We start from the raw sequence: 14,046 nt of genomic DNA, 5'->3' as shown, positions 1-14,046 counted from the left end.
TAAATTATTATATTAATGGATTATACTTTCAACAACTTGGCTGGGTCGCGTGAAAAATCATGGACAAAATGTGGGTCACCAGAAAAAAAGTTTGAAAAACACTGCCCTAGACGACTGTGAACTGCATGGGGGTGCCCCAGGATGCAGCTAAGCATTAGTTGTTACATGAAATGTCTTTGTTTTCGTTATATATAGCCTTTTGTCAAATAAAACCATCCTAATTTCTGTTAATAAATATTTTTAAATGATGTTTGCGCATTGAACAATAGGCATCTTCCTTACTACACATTAATAAATCACACCCTGCTGTTGCACAATCCAAACAAGCGGAACTGAACACGCTACAGAACACGCGCAGCATCTGCCGAGATTATAATGGCTACTAAAAAACGTCAAAAGTTTTGAAAAACAAAGATGAATCAAACAAAGTAAAGTGCAAGTTATGTCATCAACGTCTTTCATTTCACACGACCACAACCAACATGTCATACCATTTAAAATGCGTAAGGCGAAAAAAACGTTTGTCCTTTCAGTCATGTCGGCTCGTTGCGGTGCCTCTCGGCAAGTAGGCCTATAAACATTTTTTGTAGGCCTGTGTTGAAAAAATCGATTTTCCGATTCAGGATTGATTCGCATATGATAATCTGATTATCGATTCGTACATCCAAAGATCGATTTTTTAGTAATATTTTACCCCCGCCTCGTCACAGTGCCGGTAACGACGATAGTCAAATCGGAAATCTAAAAGCAGAAGGACAGTTTATCCAGTGTCAGTGACTATTTACAGTTAGTCCATGTCACTGACAGTTTACCCAGTGTTTTTACAGTTTAAAAAAAGTTTAAAATGTTCTTGTAACGTTGGGCGCAAGGCGATGGACGAGACAGAATCCTTTGCACTTTCCAAATCGTTACATTTATTACATTTACCGAAGCGCAGACAGCGCACATAAAACACATTTACATAGAACATGTGTGACTCAAACAACGACGAGCACAGGACACCGCGCGAACACACAAACCCCACGCGACGAGACGAGCCACAGGTGAGACGGATTATCACAAGACGCACCCGCACCCACGGAGATACGCAGACGAGTAGACGCAGACAACGTTAACACACGCCCAACAGTGAGGGGTCGGGGACCATAACATGACAGTTCTGTTCTTATATTCGCACTTTAAAGAAAAATACACGTTTACATTTTATACTTTCAGTTTATTAAGTGTGAGCACTTTTAAAATAAAAATGCATTTGGTAGCAACAGCTTTTGGGTGAATTCTTAATTATTTCAATCATAATAATAATGCACTGGTTAGTGTCCCAGTAGGAGTCCACTGTTGCAGATATAGACACCTCAAAGATGTCCTCTGTTTATTGTCCTGGATTACCTTTCTTGAAGGTAGATTTATGATGACCCTTTTCACCAGTCTTCCAGCCATCAGTAACTACCAACTACCAGTAACTATTTGCTGATTAATATCGATATAATACTAGTTTTAACATGTTGCTTCTGTACATAGTCAGGAAACAGCTCAAATACATTTTTAATAACACTAAACCCCGAATTGGATTGAATCGGATCGAATCGATTAAATCGGATTAAATCGAAATAAATCGATTCTTAATCTTCAGAATCGGAATTGGATCGATTCTTGGAATTTGAATCGATACCCAGCCCTAATTTTTTGTTGTAGTTTGCTTTTAAACCCCGTTACTTGAACCTTTCCTTGTGTTTTTTTGCTGTTGTGTGGCAATTATTTTATATTTTCAGGCAGGTATATTTTATTTAAAATATTTTTGACATTTTGCACAGTGCCTGTCTGACAGTTCGATATGCGCAATGCGCACTGACGATTAATGTTTTCTAACGTTTCATAAAAAAATTAATAAGTAAATAAATAAAAGCTGAATAAAGCCAAATTTATTAATTTATCTGAGTGTTTTAGGTTTTTACTTTGAAGAGGAAAAAAGTCCTGAATGAGAACGGGATGCCATTTAAGGCGCTCTAAAAAAAAATAAAAAATTAAAAAAACCTGATTCGACTATTAGTTGACTAAAGGGAAAAGCTGACGAATCGATTCGACTACGAAAATCCTTAGTTGAATACACCCCTACTTTCTGATCTACTCATTTCAACTGACTGAAAACTGCTTTTTCAAAAAATCCTTATTCATTGGCATATAACTTTTTTTTTTACTGTAATGCAAATAGTTACTTTTCCTAGTAATGAGTTACTTATATTATAGAGTGTTACGTGCCTGGATTTCTTGTGTGCTAGCATGTTCTTTTGCAGGTTTTCCACTGGAGGGCATGTATGAAGACGATATGGAAAACAGGTGCTGCTTCCATTTGACGATGGAACAATGGGATTGGCTGTTTAATTGGTTCCCTTTTTTAAAGAGTTCGTGCTTTTCGTATGTTGGCCCGTGGTGTGTTTGTCAGTTCACCACGCGGTCCTCTTTTGCCAATGCATTACAGTAGGGTTTTGAATTGTGGTTTTGTGTATGTTCGGGTACCGCCGATTTGAGATATTACTCCCTACTACGGCTGTTGAGAGCTAGACAGGCGCTTTAATGCACCTTACGAGATGTTACATTGCCAAGACCTTGCAGAGTAGGTTTCTGAATTGTGTCTGTACGTTTACCGCCAATTCGAGATATTGCTGCTCTATACTTCAGGCGCTTTACTGCGCCTTATGAGTTGTTACAGCCATACAGTCATAATCAGACCTCGTGGGTCCATGTTCTCCTGCTAAGTTGTTGTTTCATTTGTATTTTTGTTTGGGTAAGTGCCTATTTACTTTAATCACTGTTTTCTCCTGTTTTGTGAGAGAATAGGGAGTTAGGGACGATTGATCTGTTTTGGTTGTTTCTTTTGGTTTAGGGTAGTTAAAGCGAAGGAGGCCTTTAGCTTGTTTTTGGTTGTTATTTTGGCACGAGCCCATCCAATGTTGTCTCCTTATGTTGTGTTATTTTTGTATGATGTTGTATGATGTAATTGGAAATGGAAAATAGAAAGTACAAAACAAATAAGATAAAAGAACCATGTATGAATGAACCTTGCTGTGTGATGTTTTGGTTATTTATGTTGCGTCCTTTTAGAATGAGCTATCTTGCACTAAGGACTGTAACAAAGTAATTCAGTTACTAACTCAGTTACTTTTTTGAGCAAGTAGTGAGTAACTATAACTAATTACTTTTTTAAATTAACGTTCCCAACACTGTTTGTAACCCATTCCCCTCTTAAGCGAATTCAGGTGTTCCATGTTTAGTATAGTGTGTATTTATAGCCTGTGTTTTGTCTACTGAGTTGCTGATCATTGTTTCTTTTACAGCTCCGTGTACTTTTGTATATGTGTGAACTTCAGTGTTATATTACGGTTTGTGTCTTTGTTATCAGTACGTCGTTACGTTTTGGTTTTTTTTCGTGTTCTGGTTCCCATGTTTGACCCAAGCCTGCCTGTACAACCCTGATTTTAGATTTCCCTTTAATCTTGTTCTTCTGAACATTTGTGCCCACCCTATCATTCCCTGATCCCCAGCACATTACACCATCAGGTTTTAGATGGGGAATCGTCTGAATATATTTCTGAACTTTTGTTGCCGCAGACCAGAGAAATTGGTTTTTGAGATCTTTAAATAAAGAGTTTGTTGTTACTCCCAGAACCAAGCTAAAGCGGTCTTCTTGATATCAGACTTGCTGAGTCCATTTTTTAAGAAATATCTGTAGATCCATTTTTATCCTCTTGCCTTCTTGTGACCATAAGTGATGATCATGTCTGTGTTTATTTTATTGTTATTTAATTTATTTGTTATTTATTTTTAATATAATTTACTTACTTATAGGCAGGGCTGGACTGGGACAAAAAATCGGCCCTGGCATTTTTGGTTTAGACCGGCCTCTCATAATTAGCGGAGTACAACCGTCTTGTAATTTATGTATGTGGGGCACGACATGAAAAATAAAAAAATTACTGGTTAAAGTAATTGGATTCAATCTTAGCATTATTATATCACTTTTACGATTTTATTGAAATAATCTCTAATGTGTTTTCTGAATGTCTCTGATTTAAAAGCTCAATTCTAATTCTTCAGGTTAAAGGTGTTCCCTCCCTCCCTCCTCTGGCTACAAACAAAGCTGCTTTATGAATTCATGCAACGCAAATGTCTTTCAAACTACTAATTCAAACTAATTCAAACTACTATGTAGCCTTTCAACACACCTTTATCCTAAATATCTAAAATACTATGATAGCCTAAAATGGACACTTGCTGCTCATCCAAGTCTTGACCATTTGCTATTTTATCAGAATAAGGGCGTGTGGCTGTCAGACTTTGGGAAGTATGCAAATACCAATTAATATTGATACTAATCAATCGCCATTGCTCATCATTCTCATGTAATAAAGTCCCTGTGTTATCCTGACATTACTACCTGCTTACATACTACACTTTCCCGCTCAGTCTGTCCCTCGGTTTCTCTTTCACAAGCCTGCATCTCTGGCTGCTGCTCTCCCTGTCTGCTGCTGCTGCCTTCACCTACAGAGGACGCGGAGGCTACAGCAGCGAACATGTCTGTGATTTTTACACATTTTGTAGCATCTACATTGAGACTCTTCAATTTTTTTGCGCGTAACTTCTCCGCACCCCCTTTCTGCCGCTTCTGTTGCTTCATGCTGCCTCTCCTTTAACAACGCGCTCAACACTGAACGTAGCGGGAGTTACAGCGGACCACGCAGAGAAAGGGTGGGGCCACTTTCGTCCTAAGTCCTGATTGTTTCAGTCCACTGTCTATATTGAAGATGGGCCAATGGGCCGCCCCCTCTAAATTATGGGCCGGTCTCTTAGAAAAAAAAGGGAAGAAAAAAAAACTCCATCGGCCCCTGAGGACCGTCGGCCCACCGGGGAAATTTCTGAGTCTTTCAGCACCATTTAGTACCATTTCCCGGTCCCCAGCCACTCTCTCTCCACCTCTCTCTCTCTGTCACAATTAGTCCCCCCTCCACCTGTCAATCATGTATGTTTTGCTTTGTTAGCCATGTGCATTTCGTAGTCCCGCCTTGTGATTTCTAACCTTTCCCCCTCGTTAGTATTTTCAGGTGTTTCTTGTTGAGTATGTGAGTATATATAGCCTGTGTTTTGTCTAGTGTATTACGGATCATTGTTTATTATTGCACGAGTATTGTTGGTGATCATTGTTGGTGTTATTCTTGGTGGATTATTGCTGTGGTTTGTTCCATCATGTCCATGCGTCTTGGTTATGTAAATGTTTCATAAGGGATTTGACCATGGCTTGCCTCTACGACCCTGATTACAGAATGCCTTTAATAAATCTCACTTCTTTCAGTGATTGTGTCGGCCTCTTCGCCTCCTTACGCCTCAGGTGTTACACTCTCCACCTCTCTCTGTCTCTTTTTCTGTTTCTCTTTCTCCACCTCTCTCCACATCTCTCTGTCTCTCTCTCCACATCTCTCTCCCTGTCTCTTTTTCTACCTCTCTCTATATCTGCCTCTCTCTCTCTCTCTCTTTTTTTTCTTGCTGGACTATTTGTTTGTGTGGTGTGTTAATTTCACAGAGAGTGAAGCCAATAGTCAACTGGAAAACCTTAATCCCTGCTTAAAAACAAAACAACCCCCCACACACACACACACACACATACACGCACACACAGACACACACACATTCACATATGGAGAAAGGGCAAACTTTCTGATTCTCATGTACATGGGAGCACAGTACAACTTTCACAGAGTCAGAGCTCTGCCCTCCACAGGAGACACCTCTGCTGTCTGATCCAACCCATGACATCACTGCTAACCACATGGATACAAACATTCCCACACCGTGGTGAACAACATTGCCTAAATTTCCAGACAATGTGCCAAGCGGCACCTTTGCCAAATTTTGAAATATCTAGAGGCATCAACAGTAGCAGAGAACAATACACTATCAAGTGACATCCAGACAATGGCAGGTGTGAGTAGCAGCACAGCACCAGCAGCATGAACATGTTCTCAGGGTACATGATAAGCAGTGTTTGGACTGTACCATGGTGTGGGGGTGGTGTTCTTAGGATGATGAGCAGTGTTTGGACTGTAACATGGAAAACTGTGGGGGTGGTCTTCTCAGGGTGATGAGCAGTGTTTAGACTATACCATGGTAAACTGTGGGGGTGGTGTTCTCAGAGTGATGAGCAGTATTTGGACTGTACCGTGGTAAACTGTGGGGGTGGTGTTCTTAGGATGGTGAGCAGTGTTTGGACTGTAACATGGTAAACTGTGGGGGTGGTGTTCTTAGGATGATGAGCAGTGTTTGGACTGTACCATGGTAAACTGTGGGGGTGGTGTTCTTAGGATGATGAGCAGTGTTTGGATTGCTCCACATGGAGCGCATTTCAACAATCCCAAGAGATGTTGGGACACCCCTACTAAACATGTACCGTATTTTCCAGACTATAAGCCGCTACTTTTTCCCCCAGGCTTTGAACCATGTGGCTTATAATGAGGTGCAGCTTTTCTGTAAATTGTTCTTCACCCGTCAGGGGGCGGAGCAGAAAGTGAATCAAGTGGTAGGTCAAAGTTGTAAATTAAAGAAGAAAGTGCATATTTTCATTTAGCACATGCAAGCAGCAGGTACGATGGAGAAATCTTTTTCAAACCAACATGTGTTGTGCCAAATTCCGCCTCCCCTCGTTTGCACACGCATAAAGACTCTACAGATGATATTCGGGAGTTACAATGATTATAACTTAGTTCATTGAGCACTCTAGGTTTGTCCTAACTAGATATGTAGACATAATACTGCTGTAATACTGTGAACTCATGTGGTCAGAGGTGGACTTCGGTATAGCCAGTGTGTTTTTTATTTTAAATAATTAACACCCTTGAGCCAGTGTGGCTTTGGACATAGATAATGCCGTGCCATTTGCTGTGATGGATAATTAAAGTCTAGCTCTTATTTATGCATAGAAACGTAAATCGACAATATAATCTGTAGCGCCTTTATGCACAGATAAATGAGGGGAGTCGGAATTCGGCACAACGCCATCTGAAAGTGAAATCTTTTGCATGTGAAATGCTACAAGCACTGTTTGGAAACTGATCAGTTCAGTTAACATTTTCTATTTTTTTTGTTTTACTTTGTGGGTGCGGCTTATATTGAGGCACGCTCTATAGTCCAGAAAATACGGTAATTAAACAGCAGTGAGTAGTGTGCTCTACAGGTGAGTGTGTGTGATGCTGAGAGTGTGTAATGCTGAGTGTTTGTGATGCTGAGTATGTGATGCTGAGGGTGAGAGTGTGTGATTCTGAGCGTGTGTGTGTGTGATGTTGGGGTGAGTGTGTGATGTTGAGAGTATCCTGCTGTGTGTTATACCTGCTCCAGCTGGAGGTCTTACCTGGCGGTATCCCACCATAATCATGCGAACAAGCACAATGTTGATACTGGTCCCCAAAGATTCATCATGGTATATTTCATCTACCTGAGAGAGAGATAGAGATAGAGAGAGAGAGAGAGAGAGAGAGAGAGAGAGAGAGAGAGAGAGAGAGAGAGAGAGAGAGAGAGAGAGAGAGAGAGAGAGAGATCCAATCACTCTCACATACTCACTTGGGCATAGTTGACTGTGGTTTTGTGAGCACATCCAGAATGCTGGTTAAATGGTGGTTAAAGCTGCTGTAAGCTGTTTGTACCACAAGGCTCAGACATGGAAAAGTACACAACATTTCCAAATGTGAAGAACTACGTATGAATATAAAACTATGTATGGATTTAAAACTACGTATGGGTATAAAACTGTGCATGGATATAAAACTACATATGGATTTTCTGCTGTCAAATTAATATTCCAGTACAAAAATCCAGTTAATGTAAGATTCCAACCTAAAGTTCCAAGATTCTAAACCTGCTTCAGGAAATAACACACTGCCTGGGGTTGAGGAGAGTGGTGAGGAAAGTGCCTAACAGGGTTCCTGGGGTTGAGGAGAGTGGTGAGGAAAGTGCCTAACAGGGTTCCTGGGGTTGAGGAGAGTGGTGAGGAAAGTGCCTAACAGGGTTCCTGGGGTTGAGGAGAGTGGTGAGGAAAGTGCCTAACAGGGTTCCTGGGGTTGAGGAGAGTGGTGAGGAAAGTGCCTAACAGGGTTCCTGGGGTTGAGGAGAGTGGTGAGGAAAGTGCCTAACAGGGTTCCTGGGGTTGAGGAGAGTGGTGAGGAAAGTGCCTAACAGGGTTCCTGGGGTTGAGGAGAGTGATATAACATGGGTTCACCGTCCCCTTTCTATTGCTCGGCCATTACCCTCTGCAAATAACAAGAAAGCACAGGAAGTCTAGAAAGTTTAAAAAAGAGGAAAGGGCAAGAATGTTTTTAACAGTTATGCTGGACGTCCACTAGACACCCTGAGCAGGGAGGACCACCTGCTGACATTTGAAAAGGCATATGGTTAGGGTTAGTGTGGGCAGGGCTTCTTTCAGCATGGTGGCAGGGATTCCCCTGAGGCAAAAATGGAGAGGAAGAGTGGGAGGGGTTTACTTTAACATTTCTTTCTCAAAGCACCTATTTTGATCTAAAGAGATCTCAGAAAAAAAACAGTGATAACACAGCTTCAACACAGTCAGGAACCACACAGTCTGAGGCTCAGGTGAATGAATCTACAGATTTTGCTCAGGTGAACTGCAGAGTGTTTGAGGCCGGGGTAGACCTGAAGTCAAAGAAACAGAAAATAAGAGTTGAACAGACTAGCTACTAAAGGAAAGAGAAAAAACTAAGAACTTATCACAGCTCCATAAGACAATTAGAGATTTGGCAAAGAAATAAGGGAGAATCAGAAAAGATGAGGAATGGGGCATAGCCCTGGGGTTGAGGGCATGGCTGGTGATTAGTAGGAAGGTGATAAAGAACATTTGAGTGGGAGGAGCCAACACTGGGAGTGTGGCAGGCTTTTTTACAATTCAGTGATCTTCTTTCATGGTCTTTGTATTTTTTTCCAAGCCTTTTGGCACTCAAGTTTGTTGTTTAATCTTATTTTACAATTTGTAATCTATTTTATAGTATTGCGTATCAATTACCCCATATAATTTATTTCTAAAAAAGTTTCTAACTTACACAAACCCATTTATATGTTTTCATTTATCAGATATTAACAGCTCCGAGTCCACGGCTCCGCACTGACTCTCACACTGATTATTATCAACTCTACAGGTTCAAACAGCAAACAGCTCCAGGAAACTCCAGCTAACACATATCTTTAAGAGCAGCCTGCTGCTCAGTCAACTATGACCACTCCGAGAACACGGCAAACTGCATTTCGCAACAAGCTCACATCCCAACATTCCCAGCTGACATCAAAATTTTCCAACAAACAACAAGATCCTAAAGTGCCACTTCCAGGGAAACAGATTGGAGGGAAATGAGTGGGAATAGTGAGACTCCCAGCACCCATGTCCCAATACAACACATCATCGCAGCGTTTTGGGGAGCTGCCGTATGTGGGATGCTGTTATGTTGGCAAGTCACTCTTTCTCTTTATAGAACGCACTGAATGACAGCAGCCACCTTCAAGAAATAGCTCAAAGTTTCAGAACGTGTTGTGCGTAGTTATTCAGCCTGCTGGACCAGACTGTACCAGACATGACTTTCTACTGGGTCCAAGTGCCCAGTGGTGCACTTACAGAAGTGGGAGACATGAAGTACACAGCTGACAGGAAACCAAACACACAACAACAACAACAACAACACCAGCACACAACAGCAGCAGCACATAACAGCACACAACACCAACAACAGCACACAACACCAACAACACCACCACACAACAGCAGCTGCTACTGTTTCCTTACATCAGAGAGCGATGGAGAGGGATGCAAACACTCCTGTAGCTTTGTGGACAATGGGTCCAGACACATCAGGATTTGCACAATAGTGAGCGCATATCTCAAAACAATTTAGCACCATTTGTTCTCAGGTCATTTGTTAAAGAATTTCTGGTTGTCCCAAAAGTAAACACTTATGTCAATGAACATGTCAGTGTCATCAGAATGACAAACCGTTGCATCATTGATTACGAACATGACAGCCAATACACTTAGCCATGTTGTCATATATTAGTGTACTCTAAACATTTTCTGACAGCTAAGGTTTTGTGGTGGAGACCAGGTAGAAAAAGTGTGGAATGAAAATGCTGGGACTCCTAGTGTTAATGAAAATGCACATGGCTGCGCATGTCAATTTCAGTAATACAATATTACACATTGCTGTATGTGGGAGATTGATTGCAAGAGATTGGACTGGATTCACATTCATGCTTTTTAATAGTTTGTACAGTAAACTTTACTGCATTGAGAGACCATGCAATGTCAGACCATGCAATTGACAGACCATGCAATATGTGTTTGTCAGTTGAAGGTTTGTACTGTAAGAGCACCTCTCAGCTATGTTAGATAACTGGTGTAAAGAGAATCATGACCTAAAGCTTCACACAGTCTCCTTCATCAGTGGAAAAAAAGTGAAGAAAAAAGTATAAAGCACGTTTGAATGTAATGACGTATGTAATGAATTAATGCTGATATGTATGGGGACAGAACTGTTCAACAGAGAACAAGTATAATATATTTTGATATCTCTCTCTCTCTCTCTCTCCTTCTGACCATATCTCTCTCCTTCTTTCTCTGCCGACAAGCATCTTTAGGCCATCCCAAGGCCCTCGAGGACTCTAAGGGTAACCATGTGCAATGTCTTGGCAAGACCTCCAGCTGTAGTTATTACACACAGCTGAGATGTCTAATGGAAAAAAAAACATCCTGGTGTCTCATGTGGAGATAACGAGGTGTCAGTCTGCAAAGTCCACCCCATCTGGAAGTGCAGTATCTCCATCATAACAAACCATTTGAACGATGTGTGTATGTTTATAGAATGAAAGTTGTGCATGTCCTATGTTATAGTTTGAATGTTGTATGTTGCAGTTTGAGCATTGTGTATGTTGTATGTTTATAGAATGAATGTTGTGCATTTTGTATGTTGTAGTTTTAACGTGTATGTTGCAGAATGAGTATTGTAATTAAAAATTGTATTGATTGACAATGTTTTGAATCTTAATACACAAGAGTGTGTCTCTCTCTCCTTCTGACCATCTCGCCTCCTCTCTCTGCTGATGAGCATCTTTAGGCCATCCCAAGGCCCTTGAGGACTCTAAAGGTAACCATGTGCAATGTCTTGGCAAGACCTCCAGCTGTAGTTATTACACACAGCTGAGATGTCTAATGGAAAAAAAAACATCCTGGTGTCTCATGTGGAGATAACGAGGTGTCAGTCTGCAAAGTCCACCCCATCTGGAAGTGCAGTATCTCCATCATAACAAACCATTTGAACGATGTGTGTATGTTTATAGAATGAAAGTTGTGCATGTCCTATGTTATAGTTTGAATGTTGTATGTTGCAGTTTGAGCATTGTGTATGTTGTATGTTTATAGAATGAATGTTGTGCATTTTGTATGTTGTAGTTTTAACGTGTATGTTGCAGAATGAGTATTGTATTTAAAAATTGTATTGATTGACAATGTTTTGAATCTTAATACACAAGAGTGTGTCTCTCTCTCCTTCTGACCATCTCGCCTCCTCTCTTTGCTGATGAGCATCTTTAGGCCATCCCAAGGCCCTTGAGGACTCTAAAGGTAACCATGTGCAATGTCTTGGCAAGACCTCCAGCTGTAGTTATTACACAAAGCTGAGATGTCTAATGGGAAAAAAAATGTTCTGGTGTCTCGTGTGGAGATAATGAGATGTCAGTCTGGAAGCTGAGCAAAGTCTACCCCATCTGGAAGGGCATTATCTCCATCATAACAAACCAGTACACAATGAAGGTACCATGCCAAACCAGCAGGTGGCAGCACCATCAGCAATAAATAGAACATGCTTGCTTTGATAGAAGAAAGAGGGTGTGTCTAAAGTATGCAGAATTCAGGTTTAAATACCTTCATCTGCAAAACTGTGGCTCAAACTGAAATGCTGTACTTAAGCAGTACGCATTAGATTTCAATGCAGTATGTTCTGCTCAACCTGGAAGTCGACGGTAATCTGTTCCGGAACTCACATCGACTGGTGCGGTCAAGTTGCGAATCGAATTTCCCCATAAGACATAACTGAAAATCGAATTGGTTCTGGACCATCAATTTTTTTTTACCATAAATTTCCCTATTGGCCTACAAAAATGATCAACAATTGATCAACTCTTAGGTAGGTAATACTGTATAAAGCTAATGTTTTAACAAAATAATCTAACATATCCAATGAATTCCAATGCTAGGTCCGTCACACAAATGCCTTATTCATACTTCTCTATGATCGCCTTTTTGAACTCTATTGTTCTTACCGTTGTCCTCTTCTGCTTTTTGCTATGTCTTTCTTGGGGCAGACGTTTTTTGTCTAAAACAGTACAAAAAACAGCAAAAATACAACAAAAGCTTGGAGCACAGCTCCAAAACGTTATTGAACAACAACGCCAAATAACGCCAACTAGCAGCATTTGACCGAAACATGTATTTTGTTTACAAATGTCAAGCTTCAGTCGGATTCCGAAGCTTTGTTTGAGCTGAGACAAAATTTTCTCAAAATTTTGCATCAAAATCTGAATATGTCGAGTACCGAGGCAGTCAAGTTCCAGGGTTCTACTGTACGGCATTTCAGACAGAGCCCATCTCTCTTTTTGGTTTGCCCTTCACTGAGGTTAGACCTTTTTGAGAGTCTCCAACATCTCTCTCTCTGGTTTTCTCCATTAAGAGCACGTTTGTATGATTACCAGCAAACAGCTAATAATCGTACTTCTTAATTAATGAGCCCAGACTATACCAGACAATGCTGTAACTCCCACCCATGACCCTCCCAGACTATACCATATCTCCCACCCATGACGCTATCAGACTACACTGTAACTCCCACCAATTACCCTCCCAGACTACACTGTAACTCCCACCAAGGACCCTCCAAGACTGCACTGTAACTCCCGCCCATGAGCAAACCCTTCCAAACTACACTGTAGCTCTTCTGATGTGGTGTTTTTGACTGTAAAATATAGACCTTTTTGTAGAGTTTTCATTGTGACAAGGGATTTTAATCAGGCCAACATGAAAAGTGTGCTTCCTCACATCCATCAGTATATGACCTTTGCAACCAGGGGAAAACATACACTGGATCTAGTTTACAGCAACATCAAAGAGGCATTCAGGGCAGCGCCTGCATCCACCTTGGTTCCTCAGACCATCTCTCTGTGATGCCAACTCCTGCATACAAGCCCCTACTGATCAGGAAAAAAGCCACCATCACACACAGGTGGATGAGTACACCGAGTCTGTGTTTGCTTACATCCAGAAATGCACGGAGGATGTGAGTGTGATTTAAAACATCTTCACATGAGCAAATGAAAAACCCTGGATGACCAGAGAGATACAAGCAAGGCTGAAGGCAAGAATCACCACCTTCATATCTGGCAATGTGGTGGCACTCAGAATGGCTAGAGCCAATCTGAACCATGCCATAAGAGTCACAAAGTGTGCTCATCACCAGAAAGTGGAGGATTTATTCCAAGATCCCTCAAACACAAAGGTGCATGTGGCAAGGCATTAAATGACGGACTATAAAACTACTCATCCCCTCTGCGAAAACAACATCGTCTTTCAGATTAACACTTATGTTGGAATGTTTGAGGGTCTGAATACCACTCCTGTGGTGAAATCAACACGTTGCCCTGATGAACAGGTACTCTGCCTAGATTCAGTAAATGTCCAGAGAACCCTGAGGACAGTAAATAATAGGCCCCAATAACATAACAGCCCGATCCACGACAAACCACATTGTGAAGTTCACAGACGACCCAACAGTAGGGGGCCTAATCCAGGATGACAATGACCTGGACTACAGAGAGGAGGTGAAACATCTGGTGGACTGGTGTGATACCAACAACCTGGTCCAGAACGTTGAGAAAACCAAGGAGATCATTGTGGACTTCAGGAGGAGTAAGCCCAGCCACACACCACTCCTGATCAAAGACACAGTAGTGGAGGTA

At 41.2% G+C, this 14,046-nt stretch overlaps 1 protein-coding gene across 5 annotated transcripts in view; it reads right to left on the bottom strand.

Annotated features, from left to right (window-relative positions):
* adamts14 (ADAM metallopeptidase with thrombospondin type 1 motif, 14) overlaps positions 1-14,046 on the bottom strand; it is a 78,185-nt gene that overhangs the window by 41,030 nt on the left and 23,109 nt on the right. For all 5 annotated transcript variants that reach the window (XR_013130086.1, XR_013130085.1, XM_077000548.1 and 2 more), the window contains exon 5: positions 7,397-7,480. Coding sequence is in view for 3 of the 5 variants with exons in the window: in XM_077000548.1 (XP_076856663.1) it covers positions 7,397-7,480 (84 nt within the window). In the remaining 2 variants the exon portion in view is untranslated. The remainder of the gene's footprint in view (positions 1-7,396; positions 7,481-14,046) is intronic.

The sequence above is a fragment of the Brachyhypopomus gauderio genome, chromosome 3, assembly GCF_052324685.1.
Source record: "Brachyhypopomus gauderio isolate BG-103 chromosome 3, BGAUD_0.2, whole genome shotgun sequence".
Taxonomy (NCBI): domain Eukaryota; kingdom Metazoa; phylum Chordata; class Actinopteri; order Gymnotiformes; family Hypopomidae; genus Brachyhypopomus; species Brachyhypopomus gauderio.
The sequence above is the reverse complement of the archived record's forward strand: the minus strand, read 5'-3'. Positions and strand labels throughout refer to the sequence as shown.